The following is a 15,874-nucleotide window of genomic DNA, read 5'->3' as shown; positions in this document are numbered from 1 at the left end:
AAATAAAGGCAAAGCCATGATAAGGTAGCCATAAATCTGAAAGTCTGGCATTATCAGTTATCACTCATTTTCAAATATGCGTTTGGAGTGGATATTCCAGTTTGGGGCTGTGCATGTATTTTTTTTTTAAAAATAAAGACCTTTTGAAGAATTGTGTAATACTTTACACTCTGACATGCTGTGCTTGACCTTAAAAAGCTGACAAGGCTGACTTGTAATTTGAAAGGGGCAAGAGGGTTGAGGAACAGGTGAGAATGGGCTGGTTTCTCCTGGGATGGCTGAGTCCAACCCCCCTGGACTGGCTCTCTGCCCATGGAGTGAGCTCTGCTTTTTGGAGCCCTTCTCTGGCCGGCAGGCTCACAAATGCACAGCCTGGGGAGACAGACAGTCTCAGAAAGGAACACTGGCTTTATAAAGTCTTGCCACCACTTCCAGCAGAGCAGCTCTTCTTGACCACAAAGAACAAGGCGTTATTGGTGAATATGTAGAAGTGAGTATCCTGAAATAGATGCTGTGCTCACCCTGATGCTATGAGCAATTCAGTAGGAAAATAAAGAACTGAACAGATAAGCATGTGTCCGGGGCCTCTTGCTGACACATGTACCCTGTGCTTTACCCTGCAGATGTGAGCAAGGATGTGTCCTGCACAGAGACCTGTTCCTGTCCCTCCTGTTCGCTCCAAGTCCCCACCATCAGCGACTTGCTCAATGACCAGGACTTACTAGATGTGATCAGGATAAAGCTGGATCCCTGTCACCCAACAGTCAAAAACTGGAGGAATTTTGCAAGCAAGTGGGGCATGCCCTACGACGAGCTGTGCTTCCTGGAGCAGCGCCCGCAGAGCCCCACCCTGGAGTTCTTGCTCCGGAACAGTCAGAGGACGGTGGGCCAGCTGATGGAGCTCTGCCGGCTGTACCACCGGGCCGACGTGGAGAAGGTGCTGCGCAGGTGGGTGGACGAGGAGTGGCCCAAGCGGGGGCGTGGAGAGCACCCCAGGAACTTCTAGCCTCGGCTCCTTCTCATTGGCCTCTCGGACACTGAAACACGCGCAGTTTAAGGAGCAATGTGAATCTGTTCTTTTTCTTCCCTTTTCCCACATTGTGCTGCGTGCAGGATCTTAGTTCCCTAGCCAGGGATCGAACCCATGGTGCCTGCCCTGGGAGCGTGGAGTCTTAACCACTGGACTGCTGGGGAAGTCCTGACTCTGTTCTTTCCCAGGTTTAGGAGAAGGGCCCGGAGCCATGGACACTGGTTTTCCCCAGAGCTGGCAGTTTTGTGGAGGGGTCGGGTATGTTTTTGGTGGTGGAATTTCCTTTAGTTTTGCACATCTGTTTTAATTTAATATTTGAATCTGGAATTGGGGAAAATGTGTTGTAAGCTCCTACGGGGACCACGGCCAAATCTATAATTGGAATGGATTCATGCCATGATGAAAATAAAAGTTCCCCTCCTTTAAATACTGAAGATTGAGATTGGAACTAAGATGGTTGATGGCCCCTAAAAGTCATCATCCGCAAGATCCCGGATGAGTATGGACACTCCCACAGCTTAGAAGAAAACCACAGAGAGCAGTCACCCTTTACTCTGTTACTCTTTTTGTTACAAAGTGCGTAAGTGAACTTACAGGTTACTGGCATTATGTAGTGAAACACTCTAGGACACAGGTGCCCTCTTTCTCATTCAAGCACTTGCATAATCTGGGTGCTGTCAAAGAGGTCTTTGCTTGAGTATTTTTGAAAGAAATGTTTATTAAAACAGTTGGTTATTGGGAAGACAAAGTCAGGAATTAGCAGGGTAATAAGGACCACCACGGGACAGGTATTGACAAAGAGTTGGCCCTTCCAGTATCCTTGACTTTTCAAAAGTTAATTTAATATTTATTTCTATGTCTTTTCTATCAGGTCAAGTGTTTTGCCCCAGAGAGAAAGCTCAGTTGAGAAATAAATAAAAATCTGGGGAGGGAGGAGGGGTTCAGGATAGAAGGGACACATGTATGCCTGTGGTCAGTTCATATTAATGTATGGCAAAACCCATCACAATATTGTACAGTTCAGATATTGTATATCACAATTCAGCCCATAGGTGAAAGGCAACCCCCTCTAAAACCTACTATCTCAGCTTAAGACAGAGCCTCAGTATGACCCAGCACATTAGCCAAGAAAGAGAAATCTTTAATGATGATATTGGAAGGGGAGCTGTGCTTTAAAATCCAAATTTTAGAGGATTTAAAACCAAATGAAAGATTAGATCCAAAGAATATCCAGAATTCTTGTTTGATGGTTTACTGTGGAAGGTGTAGAGGATGGGAGGGAAGCCTTGGTTTACTTGACAGTTTCATAAAAGTGCTATTTGGTTTCGGCTGTAGGCTTAGAAAATAAGGTACTTCATCCAGTTTGGGAGGATTCTGCATAAATCCCTGACAAAAAGAAGCAAAAGTGGTGACTAACATTGATAGGAGTACAAGAAAGATTAGGATTAACTCAAAAGTTATTTTCTAAACCACTGACATTTTTTCCCCACTGTTTATAGCAGTTACAGAGGTTGCTGATATGTAGTCATCAAATGTTATCTCTAAACTTGCAAAATTACTGTAAAGACCTACCAATCACTTCCGATTTAGTCAGTGTTAGTCACACCTAGCTCGTCAGATTTAGCAGATAAATGCCAAGTTTATCAAAAGGTGTACTTAAAGCAGCAGTCAGAAATAAAAGGTAAAATTTAAAAACTGAGTTCTTTCACAACTTGATGTCCAATGGGGTGCTTGTTACATGTTGATTGTCTGCCGTGTTCTTGGCACTGTACAGAACATCTGATTTTGTACCACGTTTGAGATCCCAGGTGGAGCAATGGTGAAGAATCTGCCTCCCAGGGCAGGAGACGCAAGAACTCGGGTTCTATCCCTCGGTTGGGAAGCTCCCCTGGAGGAGGAAATGGCAGCCCTCTCCAGTATTCTTGCCTGGAGAATCCCATGGACAGAGGAGCCTGGCGGGCTACAGTCCATAGTGTCACCAAGACTCGGACACGACTGAGCATGCACAAGCACGTACACGTGGTGTTTTCGTTGGGCTGCGTGTGACGTGTTCTCATATGTTAGCCCAAAATATACTATGGGAAAGTGCGGATGAGCCTTTCACATTTATTATGGACATTTAGGGGAATGGAACCAAAAGGGTGTGCTTATTTAGTGTTTTGTGGTTCCAGACCCTCAAGTCAAGAGTGTCATCTCTCCTTGGATCCTGACACCCCCTTGTGATAGGAGGAGGGGGTCCCAGCATGACAAATGTCCTGGACATGTTTCCAAATTTCCAAACTGCAGATTTCAATCTCAAAGCTGACTTTTTTTTCCAAGTTTTTTTTTTTTTTAATGTGGACCATTTTTAAAGCATTTTGAATTTAAAATTTGTTTTTACTGCATTTGTTATGATATTGTTCTATGTTTTGGTTTCTTGGCCAAGAAGTGTGTGGGATCTTAGTTCCCTGATCAGGGATGGAACCCATACTCCCTGCTTCGGAAGGCGAAGTCTCAACCACTGGACCACCAGGGAATTCCCCCAAACTTAGACAGAACTTACCTCATAGACACCCGAACGTGGCTATGGTTCATAAATGTCAGCTGAAATTACCTTTGAGTTGGATCAGAAATGTTGACACAAGAGTGCAGTTGGTTCGGCTATGGGCAGAGCTAAGAATGCTCCTTTATCTTTATGTTCAGGAATTACAGAGACACCAGAAGACCACAAAGCACCACCCACTCATCTCTCCATTTGGCAGCATTAGTTCCAAAGCCCTGATGGCTAATAGTTTCCATCACTGGCTATAAAAGCTTAAGTTTCTATTATAATTGCATAGCAGAAGTGCCAGGGTAGAAGGGATTTTTTTTTTAATTAAATAGGAGTTGATATAAGTATGTTGTTTTAATTTCACTCTATCATTATTTGCACATATCGACATCTACATTCATTGGCATTTACCTTAGGAAAAGTTGTAATTATTAACAGTATGATATTAGCAGAGAGAGATTTAACCAAAAATTCTTTTTAATTAAAGTTGATTCAGATTATAGACTTTGACCAAATGGAGGATGACTTTCATCTGTGTTACATACATAAATATCAAAAGTAAATCTCAACTGAAATAGAACTATAACACAATTCTGTAATAATCCCAAATAATTTTCTTTAAAGTTTATTTTTAGTAGATAAATACTGTATTAGCCTGACTATGCTGATACTTTACAAAGGTCAAAGCGGAAAGGAAGGAAATTACTTTATGACTGATTGATCAAATAATTATTAAAATGTATTCATTAATACTTAAAAGCTTTGTTCTGTAGGAATCCATGTTGAATTGACCACACTATGAACGAATCTGCTTTTGATGAGGTCCTTTTGCTATTAGAAAGATGAATTCTTCTTAGCTAAGTTCCAAGGTACACACTTTTAAACAAAACTCTCACCTGCAATGTTGTGGTGTTATGTGTTGCGACTCTATGTAATATGCATTTTATTTGGTTGCGATAGAAAATTACTACTTGCTTGGGAATGGAAAGCAAAGTAGACACCACACACACACCCAGGACGTGTGCACACAGAGGAAGACTCACGTGGAGGGACGAAATGGGAGCCCACTCCAGTATGCTTGCCTGGAAGATCCCATGGACCACGGAGCCTGGTAGGCTACCGTCCATGGGGTCGCAAAGAGTTGGACACGACTGATGACAAATAAAGCAGAGTTATTTAAATTATTAAATAACTTAAGTTAAATTTAAATAACTTAATTTAATCTTAAAATTATAAGATTTTAAATAGTTAGGGCTTAAATTGTTTGCCTGGATTGCCCATCAGTATTCAAGATAACTTGTATGGACAAGTCTTCCATTTTTGAGACACTAAATAATAAATATTTGATAATATAGAGGGCTTCCCTGGCGATCCAGTGGTCAGACTCTGTGCTTCCACTGCAGGGGACCCAGGTTCAATTCCTGGTTGGGAAACTAAGATCCCACGAGCTACATGGCCATAAAATAATGATATGGAAAGTGCATGGTGACAGGCAAAGATGCTGCACCGCTGTCATCCTGTAGGGTAATTTTTATGTGGTGCTGCCCTCTGCTGGAGAATGAAATTTATTTGCACCCTTTCAGGCTTGGTTAAGACCAGCCTGTGTGTGTGTCAGTTGCTAAGCCGTGACCCCATGGACTGTAGCCCACCAGGCTCTGGCTGCTCTGTCCATGGAATTCTCCAGGCAAGAATACTAGAGTGAGTAACCATTCCCTTCTCCAGGGGTCTTCCTGACCCAGGGATCAAACCCCTGTCTCTTGTGTCTCCTGCCCTGGCAGGCAGATTCTTTGCCGTCTGAGCTACCTGGGACCACTAAGCCCTAAGACCAGCCTAGAACCAACCTCTATTGATTACTGGTTGTATGTTAGAACCCTTAGAAGTAGCCCACTAAAAAATCGGAAGAGTGCAATTATTTTACAGATAAGACAAATATTAATGGAATGAGGCTGGCATAATTGAGATGAGGGTTCCTGTCCCCTGAAGGTGTCCCCATCATGACAACATCCATCACTCAGATGAAATGTGGAACAGTCAACCCTAGTTACAGTTCCTCACTCTGGGAATTCTCCCTAAACACTCAGTAGGACTTTTCCTCTGTGGAGATTTAAGGTTAGCTGTCTGTGGTCTCTTCTGCTTTCAGTTTAATGATGCTTCGTCTTGAACGTCACAAGAATAGTGGCTTCTGTGTAAAAAGGCAAAGGGATTGATCTCCCTCGGTTACAGCAGACTTCAAGGAAGAGTGCTAGCTTCCTCTGTGGTACATAAAAGAAACACGGTATTTTAAATACAGTCCTAATAACCAAGATCTAGCAAATTTTCTTTCTCTCTTGCAGATGAGTGAATATATTTCATTTAGTTTTGAGGCAAGACTATCCTCCTTATATTAATAACATTTTTCCACTTCTGTCCTCGCTGTTCTAGAATCTTCCTCTCCTCTGGGTTCGTGTTTCTGCTCTCTGTATTGCTTGTTTTAGGGCCAGTTCCTCAGTCTTTGAATCAGATTTCTTCTATATGCCTGTCCTTCTTAATCCCGGTGACCTGCTAACCTTGGCTTCCTCTTTTTTGCTTATACATACAGAGGATTGTCTTTCATATGTAATGACACTTTGGACCTAAGAACATTGAAACTGTTTTCTACCCTTGTAACCAAAACATCTGCAACTGTGTGTACTGGAGGAAGTGACTGAGGAACAGTCTCCCTCCTGATTCTGTGATTTCCTGCCTGAGAGTTCCAGCTCCACCTTCTGAAATGTGTGCACTTGGGAATAAATGGACAAGAGCAAATCTTGCCTCCCATTTGTTTGGAGGGTTGTGGCCGTAATGCTGAACCAAGTGCTGGGCAAGTGGGCGCCGCACCTGGGGGTCCCATCACCTAGAGGAAGACCCAGAGCAGAGGATGGGAGGATGTTCTCTTTGTCCCCATGGCCATCTTAGCCAAGGACACCCTTGAAATCAACTCTGCAATTGAAGAGATCAAAGCAGTCAACAGTGCAACTTGAAATGAAATGATTATCAACCCTTTTGGAAATGTAGATTTCAGCTTCTCATGGTCCCTGAGCTGAGCTGAGCTCTTATGTTTGATGTGACCTCCAATGACCATTTTCCTTTGAGACGTATCCTCGAAATCTCCATGGAAGACTTCTTCAGCAGTGCTTTTATATGACTGAATTTTTGTGATCCTTTATATGTCTTCATGCTGTACTTTTGAAGATGGCTTCATTTTAATGTCCTGCATGATTTTATATGTTCCTCTATAAATACAGATTATTTTAAACTATCATAACGGGTGCTATAAAATTAAGTGGATGTCCACCATAACTCTAATTGGTGTTTTTATGCAGATTCTAACACAATCGTTGATTCCTTTGTTCTCTTGGTCAGTCATCAGTCAGAAACCTAGTGACTTTCTACAATACATCCCAGGGATGCAAAGGTAAGCAAGACCTTCCTACCCTCCAGGAGCTTTAGATGAGGGAGAGTCATTGTACACGAGAGACATTCCAGGAACGGGCAGAACACAGTGAGAATCGCTGAGGTAGGAGGAAACTCAGGTGAATTAGTCGTCTGATGAAGTGTTTCAGATGTTGTAATACCTGCATGTGACGAGTGTTTTCACAGTCACTTTCTGCCTCTCCTAACCTTCTCTGCCCAGGCTGGTCTGAGCTGCCAGACACCCCAACTACCAGCTTGACATCTCCATGCAGCCGCTTCCCAGGTACCTCAAATCCAACCCGTCCTGGAGAGAACCCGTGGCTCCCCCGTCCACACTTCCTCTTCACCAGAGTTTCCTACCTGACCATCTGCCTTGCTGGCACACCACGCTCAAGACCCGCCCCCAAATGTCTCTTAAATCTCTTCCCTCTACTCCACCCTCACGACCGTCCTAAGCCAGGCAGCCACCCTTTCTCATCCTGCAGCAGCCTCCCAAGTGGTCTCCAACCGCTGGACAAATCCTGCCAGCCCCACATGAACTCCTTCAATGGGCTCCCACTGAAGACAAAGTCCCAGATTGACAGCATGGCCTCTCAGGCTCCGTGACTTGCCTGTGTGGCTTGTCATGTCCACTCTCCCGCAGCTCCTGAAGCTTTAGCCGCACTAGACTGAGAACCTCAGCTCCCCACACTGCAGCTGCACTCAGACCTGGGCCCGCCGCCCTTCCCTAGCCCAGCCTCTTCAGGCCCCAGGTCTTGCCTCTAACACTGCTCTTATCAAGAAAGCGCCCCTGCCTCCCAGACTTGGTTGTCTTCCTGTTATATTTACCCCACAGCACTCCTCACCGTAATAACCTGATTACTGGTGTGAAAGCCCGCTCGGCTGCAAACCACAGAGGATGTGGCCTTGTTTGTGGTTCACTGTTATCATTAGCACTAACTGGCCTGGAGTGATTTGAAATATGCTGAAGAAATGAAATGGAACTAAGAAAGTAATACTTTAAATAAAGTGAAAGCTTTAAAAAAATTTTTAAACAGTATCATGGTTCTTGAGGAGGAAAAATGTTATAAATAGAAAATACCAAATGAAGGGTTTTACATACCAAACCGTGAATGCCTCTGGGACACAGGATGCTTTTATTTTAATAAGGGTCATCCCCTTCATTTTCTGGCTTCAAAGATCAAAGCAAAAATCTTCTGGAATTAGATGGCAATGAATCTTTCAGAGTTGTGAACCTACTACAAAGCCCCTGAATTATGTGCTTGAAAGTGCTTTTTCACATGGTGAATTTTATGTTATGTGAATTGTATCCCAATAGGAAAAAAAACAAACATAGAAAATTAAGCTGTCCCCACAGGGGAGAGTGAAGCAAAAACACCAGCTCCCAACAGCTGAGGGGAGCCGGGCGAAGGCGGAGAGGAAAGTGAGGAAGAGGCTGGACTTGAAAAGATTGCTCTGAGTCCAGCCTAGCAGGGTGCCTTCCGTCTCCCTGACAGCCAGGATGCTGAAAGCGCTCTGGACCCCTTCTGTTCTCTGCAGAGCTGAAGATCCTGCTTCTCAGAGGGGCTGTGGAGCTTAGGACCCTGCTCCAAACACCACCATCTATCCCACCTCTTTACCCGCAGGCCCCTCAGCCTCTCTCCCAGGAAGACACAGGCCAAAACACCAAGACAGCCAAGAGATCAGGGCAGTAGCAGTTGGATTTGTCCAAGGTACAGAAAATCATCATGTTTGCTGTGGACTCAATACAGTAGCAGCATGGGAGAACTGACCGGAAAAGGGAAACAAAGAGAAATAAATGGCAAGAATTGGGTCTTCCTCCATGTGCATGTCTCTGAAAAAAAGCCGGATCAAAACAGGGTTATTCTTCTGGAGCGACAGATTTGGAAGAGCTGCTTATACCTCTATTAGATGACTTCTGTTTCTAGTTTTAAATAGAAACTAACAGGGGAAATCACATTCAGTCAGTCAGCGAACACTCGCCGACCACTTACTACGGTCAGGCCCTCAACTGAGTTCTGAGAACTCAATGATAGACCCCAACCCTCAAGGAACCGACAAATCCAGGAACGCAGACAGACGAGAAAACAGGCATCTGTTGCGTTAGGAAGCCAAAGTTTATCTCTGATAGCTAGAATTTAGAATCCAGTCAGTATTTTTATAGGGGAACAAATGGTAAGTTCTACCAGGACAATTTAATAAAGGAACTAATTACAAGAGTGAAAGGAAACCAAGGAGGCCCTAACAGATGGAGGCATCTTTAGGTCTAAAGGAGCAAGTCGAGGGAGAGGCCAGCGGGAACACAGATGGTAGCTCATGTTTTTAGCACTGATTATTTGATTATAACACAGTTTATCACTTACCTTACTAACGGATATCTTGGTTGCTTCCAAGTCTTGGCAGTTATAGTTACATTATATTACTATGTAAACATCTATGTGCAGTTTTTTGTGTGGACAAAAAGTTTTGTGCTTATTTGAGCAAATACCAGGGAGTGCAGTTGCTGGAACACACGGTAAAAGTATTTTGGTGTTTGTTAAGGAAGGTCTTTGATCCATTTTTAAGTTGGGTGGCTTTTGTTGCTTTTGTTAAGCTTTAAGAGCTCTTGATATATTCTTTATAAGTCCTTTAATAGAGGTGTTCTTTGCCAGCATGTTGTCCCAATCTGAAGCTTCTCCTCTCATTCTCTTGATACTGTCTTTTGCTAGCAGAAGTCTTTGATTGTACCGAAGTTCAGATTATCAGTTAATTATTTCATGAACCTGTCTTTGGTGTTGTATCTAAAGTCATCACTGTAGCCAAGGTCATCTAGGTTTTCTCCTCTATCACCTTCTAGGAGTTTAAGTTTTCCATTTAACAGTTAGGTGTAAGATCCATTTGGAGCTGATTTTTGTGAAGGATGTAAGGTCTGTATCTAGGTTCATTTTTTTTGAATGTAGATGTCTATTTGTTTTGGAACCATATGCTGAAAAGGATATCTTTACTCCATTTTATTCCCTTTGCTCCTTTGTCAAAGACCAGTTGCTTCTATTTATGTGGCTTTGCTTCTGGGCTCTCGGTTCTGTTGGCCTGTTGGTTTATTCTTTTGAGAGTACTATGGAATTCTTGATTGCTGTACCTCAATAGTAAGTCTTGAAGCTAGGGAGTGTCAGCCCTTCTGTTTTGCTCTTTCAATATTGTGTTGGCTATGCTAGGTCTTTCACCTCTCTGTATAAGCTTTATAATTAGTTTGTTGATATCCATCAAATACTTGGATTATATTTGATTTGGATTACATTGAGTCTATCAATCAATTAGGGAAGAACTGACATCTTGATAATATTAAATGTGCCACTTCTAGGACTCAATCCCAAAGAGATAGTGTGGCTATATACAGAGACACGTACCCAAAGGTATCACTGAAGCATCACTTATGATAGATGAGAAACCACCAGGTATCCACAGGTTAAGTAAACTATGGCATGTTGACACAATGGAGTAATATGCAGCTACAGGAGTGAAATGAGGAGTATCTCTGTGTACTACTGTGGAGTGATCGTCAAGCTATATGTGAAGAAAAAAGAGGAAAGTACAGAACTATTCATGGTGGGCTACTTTTTGTCTAAGATGAGAATATGAATGGGTAGAGGTAACCATCCACAAATGTTACCTGTAGAAAGAGGGAGGAACTAGGATGGAGAGCACAGGGGGAGAAGTTAGAATTCCTTGAATGTATCTTGTTTGTAAATCTGGCTTTGAATTCATGTAAATACTTCACAAAATTATAAACCAGAATTAAACCAAAGTTAAATAAATACAAAGCAAGCCCCAAGAATTGAAAGCACAATGAGACTAATGAGTGTAAATGGCATATTAAGGTGGTGGCTTATTCACAGAGATACATTATTTCAATTACCTTTTTAAAAAAATTGTGTTTGACACATAAAATGTAGCACTGTAACCATTCTAAGTGTACAGTTCAGTGGTGTTAAGTACATTCACACTGTTGTACAACCAATCTCCAGAACTTTTTCATCTTTCAAAATTGAAACTCTCTACCCATTGACAACTTCGCATTTCCTCTTCCCCCAGCCAATGGCAACTACCACTTTACTGTCTATGAACTTGATTACTTTAGGTGCCTCATTTAAACAGAATCATACAGTGTTTGTCTTCTTGTGACTGGGTTACTTCACTTTGCATAATGTCCTCAAGGTTCATCTATGCTGTAGCATGTGACCAAGTTTCCTTCCTTTTTTAAGGCTGAGTAATACTGTATCACATGAATATATGACATTTGGTTTATCATTCATCTGTCAGTGGACATTTGGGTTGCTTCTGCCTCTGGGCTATTGCGAATCATGCTGCTATGAACATGGGTATGCAAATAGCTCTTTAACAGCCTGTTCTTAGCTCTTCTGGATATATACCCAGAACTGGGATTGCTGGATCATATGGTAATTCTATTTTTAATTTTTTGAGGAACTTCCATACTGGTTTCCATAGGGGCTGCACAACTTGGTACTCCCAACAGTGCAAAAGAATTCTGATTTTCCATATCCTTGCCAACACATTATTTTATTATAGCCATCCTAATAAGTGTGGTATCTCACTGTGGTTTTGACTTGCATTTATCTAATTGCTAATGATGTTGAGCACCTTATGTTTATTGGTCATTTGTATATTATCTTTGGAAAAATATCTTTTAAAGTCCTATGCACATTTTTGAACTGGATTATTTGTCTTTTTGCTGTTGAGTTGTAGGAATTCTTTATATATTCTGTATATTAACCCCTTGTCAGATATAATTTACAAATACTTTCTGCCATCCCACAGGTTGCCTTTACATTCTGTAGGTTGCATCCTTTATACACAGAATCTTTAGGTTTGATGTCCTATTTGTGTATTTTTAAATTATCTGTGCTTTTGGTGTTATATTTAAGAAATCATTGCTAAAATCCAATGTCATGAAGTTTTCTTCAAGGAATTTTATGGTTTCAGGTTTTGTGTTTAGTTCTTTAATCCATTTTGAGTTAATTTTTATATAGAGTGTAAGATAAGCATCCAAATTCATTCTTTGGCATGTGGATATTACAATTTCCCCAGTATCATTTGTTGAAGGGACTGTTGTTCCCCCATTGAGTGGTCTTGGCACCCTTGTTAAGGATCATTTGACCACACACATGAGGGTTCATTTCAAGGTTCTCTATTCTGTTACGTTGGTCTAGGTGTCTGTCTTTATGCCAGTACTACACTATTTTGCCTACTAACTTACTTTCTGAAATCAGGAAGTGTGAGACCTTCAACTTTTTGTTCTTCAAGACTGTTTTGGTTTCTCAGGGTCCCTTGAGATTCCATATAAATTTTGGATTTTCGTTTGTTTGTTTCTGCAAAAACATTGTTGGGATTTTGATAGTGCTTGCAGTGAACTTATAGATCACTTTGGGTAGTATTATCAAATCACTTTAAAACACAGAAATGTAATTATTAATATATGTTTGTGTGTGTGTGTGTATATATATCTGTATCTTATGAGATATAGCCTAAGGATAGAAAAAGACTGCAAATAAACATTGGTTTGGTTTTGTAATCATATGGTTATAATATTTATCCTTTTACCCTGAAACTATTATATAAGATAAAGCAAATAAGTAATTATACTAATTTTGTTTGAAACTTTTTTATAAGAAAAGTGAGGTATAAATATAAAAAAAGCTCAGTGAAAACACTGTAATACTAAAGTGAAAGAAATCAGTATAAACTCAGATATTTAAAAAATAAAACTCTTCTTCTAGCTCTGTTCACTAGGAAGTCTAGAAACCAACCCAGATGTCATGAGTACCCCTTGTCAAAACTGTAGTCTCTATATGCCATTTCCCACTTCAAGTTTCCTTGGAGAAACTGCTAAATCTAAGTTTGGCAGGAAATGAAAATGGTAGCTTGGGACATCTTGTCATACCAGAAAGCAAGGAAGTTAAGATCACTATGTTGAGTCAAAAGAAGTCAGAAGCCAACTCCAAGGGTTGGTTAAAGATGGGATAACTTAAGTATCAGGAAAAATAGAAACTTATCAAATATATTAATATTCATAATGATATTTTAGAAAACTAACTCATTGGTTACCTTTTGTGGAGGCTAGGAAACCAACTTATTAAGAAAACTAAGTAAAGGGAAAGAATCAAGCAAATGACCTGCCTTTCTGGCATAAACTTCAGCTTGGGGTTACCAAATAGGAAACAATATTTCCTTTTAGAAGAAATCCAGGTTATAAATGCAGGAGGAAAGTTATCACTGATATATCACTTCTCAGTTTTTCATGGAATAATGGATCCAGGCAGTGATGGGGAGAAAAATAACTGATGGGAACTTTGTACTAGATCGATGGATCAGGCTGAGAACATCTCAAACCACTGACCAGTCTTGATATCATACAGGGAAAAACCACCAGTGTCGCACAGGTGAAGTATCATTAGCCAATGAGGTTTCCCTGCTGCTGCTAAGTCACTTCAGTCGTGTCCAACTCTGTGCGACCCCATAGACGGCAGCCTATAAGGCTCGCCCGTCCTTGGGATTCTCCAGGCAAAGACACTGGAGTGGGTTGCCATTTCCTTCTCCAATGCATGAAACTGAAGTCGCTCAGTCATGTCTGACTCAGTGGCCCCATGGACTGCAGCCTACCAGGCTCCTCTGTCCATGGGGTTTTCCAGGCAAGAGTACTGGAGTGGGTTGCCATTGCCTTCTCCGGAGGTTTTCCTGAGGTGTGGTTATTGCTAATAGGAAAGCAACCAGAGGACTTTCCCAGTGGTTCAGTGGCTGAGGCTCCATGTTCCCAGTGCAGGGGCCCGGGTTCAATCCCTGGTCAGGGAACTAGATCCTGAAAAGCCACAACTAAGAGTTAGCATGCCACAGCTAAAGATCCTGCATGCAGCAACTAAGATCAGAGATCCTGCGTGCCACAGCTAAGACCTGGTGCAGTCAAATAAATAAATAAATATTTAAAAAGAAAAGAACCACCAGACTTGAGCTGCTTCTGTTGACTTGTAATTGGAAATAAATTCCACTATGAAGTCATCTGGGCAAGAAACTGAACCTGATCTTATTAACATTAAAGTCTAACAACGAGTTTTGAAGTTTTTTCAGATTAATGGAGTCTGAGATTTGCTTCAAAGTGATCTGGGGGTGGGGAGAGAGTGGATTAGGAGCAGAAACAAGATAGGACTTGCTGATAAGATCTGTCCATGCTGGACCTAGACTGTGACTGGATGTGAATTCATCCCACTCTGTCTTATGTGTATGTTTTGAAATTTTCAAAATAATTTTTTTTTAAATTTTGTAAGTATTTGGACTCAATAACATTTTTCTATTTGGAAAAACCACCTGGATTTCTTACTTGCTCCAACCTGTCACAAAAATTCTTCCCTTGAGCTTTTGCTTGTCACTTTATTTTACAATGAGCTGTGTAAATACAAGCTAGAAGGAGATTAGCTGTGTGCAGGAGGGGTTGGTTAAATATCGAGAGAGGGAGACTGAGGGAGGCCTTTTAACGATTTTATGTATTGTAGCAACTATGTAGGAACAAAGATCACGATGAAGATTAACAGTTACTAACATCACTCTTTTGCACTTTAAAAAAATTCATATATGTGATTACTGAATGTCTAACTCCCACTAGATTTAAGGAAAGATTGGGCTTTCCTTGTGGCTCAGCTGGTAAAGAATCTGCCTGCAGCGTGGGAGACCTGGGTTCGATCCCTCGGTTGGGAAGATCCCCTGGAGAAGGAAAAGGCTACCCACTCCAGTATTCTGGCCTGAAGAATGCCATGGACAGTATAGTCCATGGAGTTGTGAAGAGCTGGACACGACTGAGTGACTTCCACTTCATTTCATCTTCCCAGGTTGCACAGTGGTAAAGAATTCATCTGCCAATGTAGGAGACACCCTGGAGAAGGAAATGCAACTGGCTCCAGTATTCTTGCTTGGAAAATTCCATGGACAGAGGAGCCTGGCAGGCTATAGTCCATGGCGTCAAAGACTGAGCGACTGAGGACACACGCGCGCACACACACAAACATATATATATATATATATATTTTTTTTTTTGGCCACACTGTGCAACATGTAGGATCTTATTTCCCCAACTTGGGATCGAACCTTGCCCCTGGCATTGGAAATGCAGAGTCTTAGCCACTGGGCCATTGGACCTCCAGGGAAGTCCCTGAGAAAGCTATATTTTTTACCCACTGTATCTCTAGTGTGTAACATTTTGTTCAATTTATATACATGTGTGTGTGTATACGTAAACTTTTAAATGGTTCTATTTTGTTTTGACTTTTAAATACTTTCAGGTACATTCTTGTATCAAATAACAGTACAACATATTCTAGTTAACATACCATAGCCTGCCAAGGCATTCAAGAAAAGTATTTTGAAAATGGGACAGCATCTCATTCTTGGAGCCACTGGGATAAATTAATCCACACTCCTCTGAAGAGCTCTCCTGTCTCCAAGATTCTTTTATTTTATGACAAAGCCATGGTTCTAGAAGCTTGTTTCTCAGACCTGAAAAGACTAGATTTGGGACATGATCCTGTAGAACATAAGAGGTAAGCCTAATCAACCAACACAGTGGGTCTCGGGGGTGAGAAAAGACTTTGAGTTCTATGCGTGGTACCAGTATTGGGGTGTGGGAGACATTAGTTCAAAGCTAGAGGATTCAAAGAGGACATGAATCCATGTAGAATGAGGGGGTGGAGGAGTCAGAAGAAGTAGATGACACCAACCATAAAAATTTCCCTGGGAAGGAGACATACGTATAAGAAATATGAGTGCTATGATTGTGTGAAGAATGCATTCCTAAAGACTGCATAATTTAAAGCCTGCAAAATTCAAGACTAATTTTCTCA

General features: G+C 41.5%; 1 protein-coding gene across 1 annotated transcript; it reads left to right on the top strand.

Annotated features, from left to right (window-relative positions):
• Positions 1-598: 598 nt before the first annotated feature.
• Positions 599-1,006, top strand: EDARADD (EDAR associated via death domain). Its single transcript, XM_068983082.1, has one exon. It carries the CDS (start codon positions 599-601, stop codon positions 1,004-1,006), a length of 408 nt encoding a protein of 135 aa, XP_068839183.1.
• Positions 1,007-15,874: the final 14,868 nt, after the last annotated feature.

The sequence above is a fragment of the Capricornis sumatraensis genome, chromosome 10, assembly GCF_032405125.1.
Source record: "Capricornis sumatraensis isolate serow.1 chromosome 10, serow.2, whole genome shotgun sequence".
Lineage (NCBI taxonomy): Eukaryota > Metazoa > Chordata > Mammalia > Artiodactyla > Bovidae > Capricornis > Capricornis sumatraensis.
Note: the sequence above shows the minus strand (reverse complement) of the source record. Positions and strands in the feature narration are given on the sequence as shown.

Bases quoted from the DNA above. Each gene is read 5' to 3' on its own strand.
- EDARADD (XM_068983082.1), top strand. From the start codon at position 599: ATGTACCCTGTGCTTTACCCTGCAGATGTGAGCAAGGATGTGTCCTGC.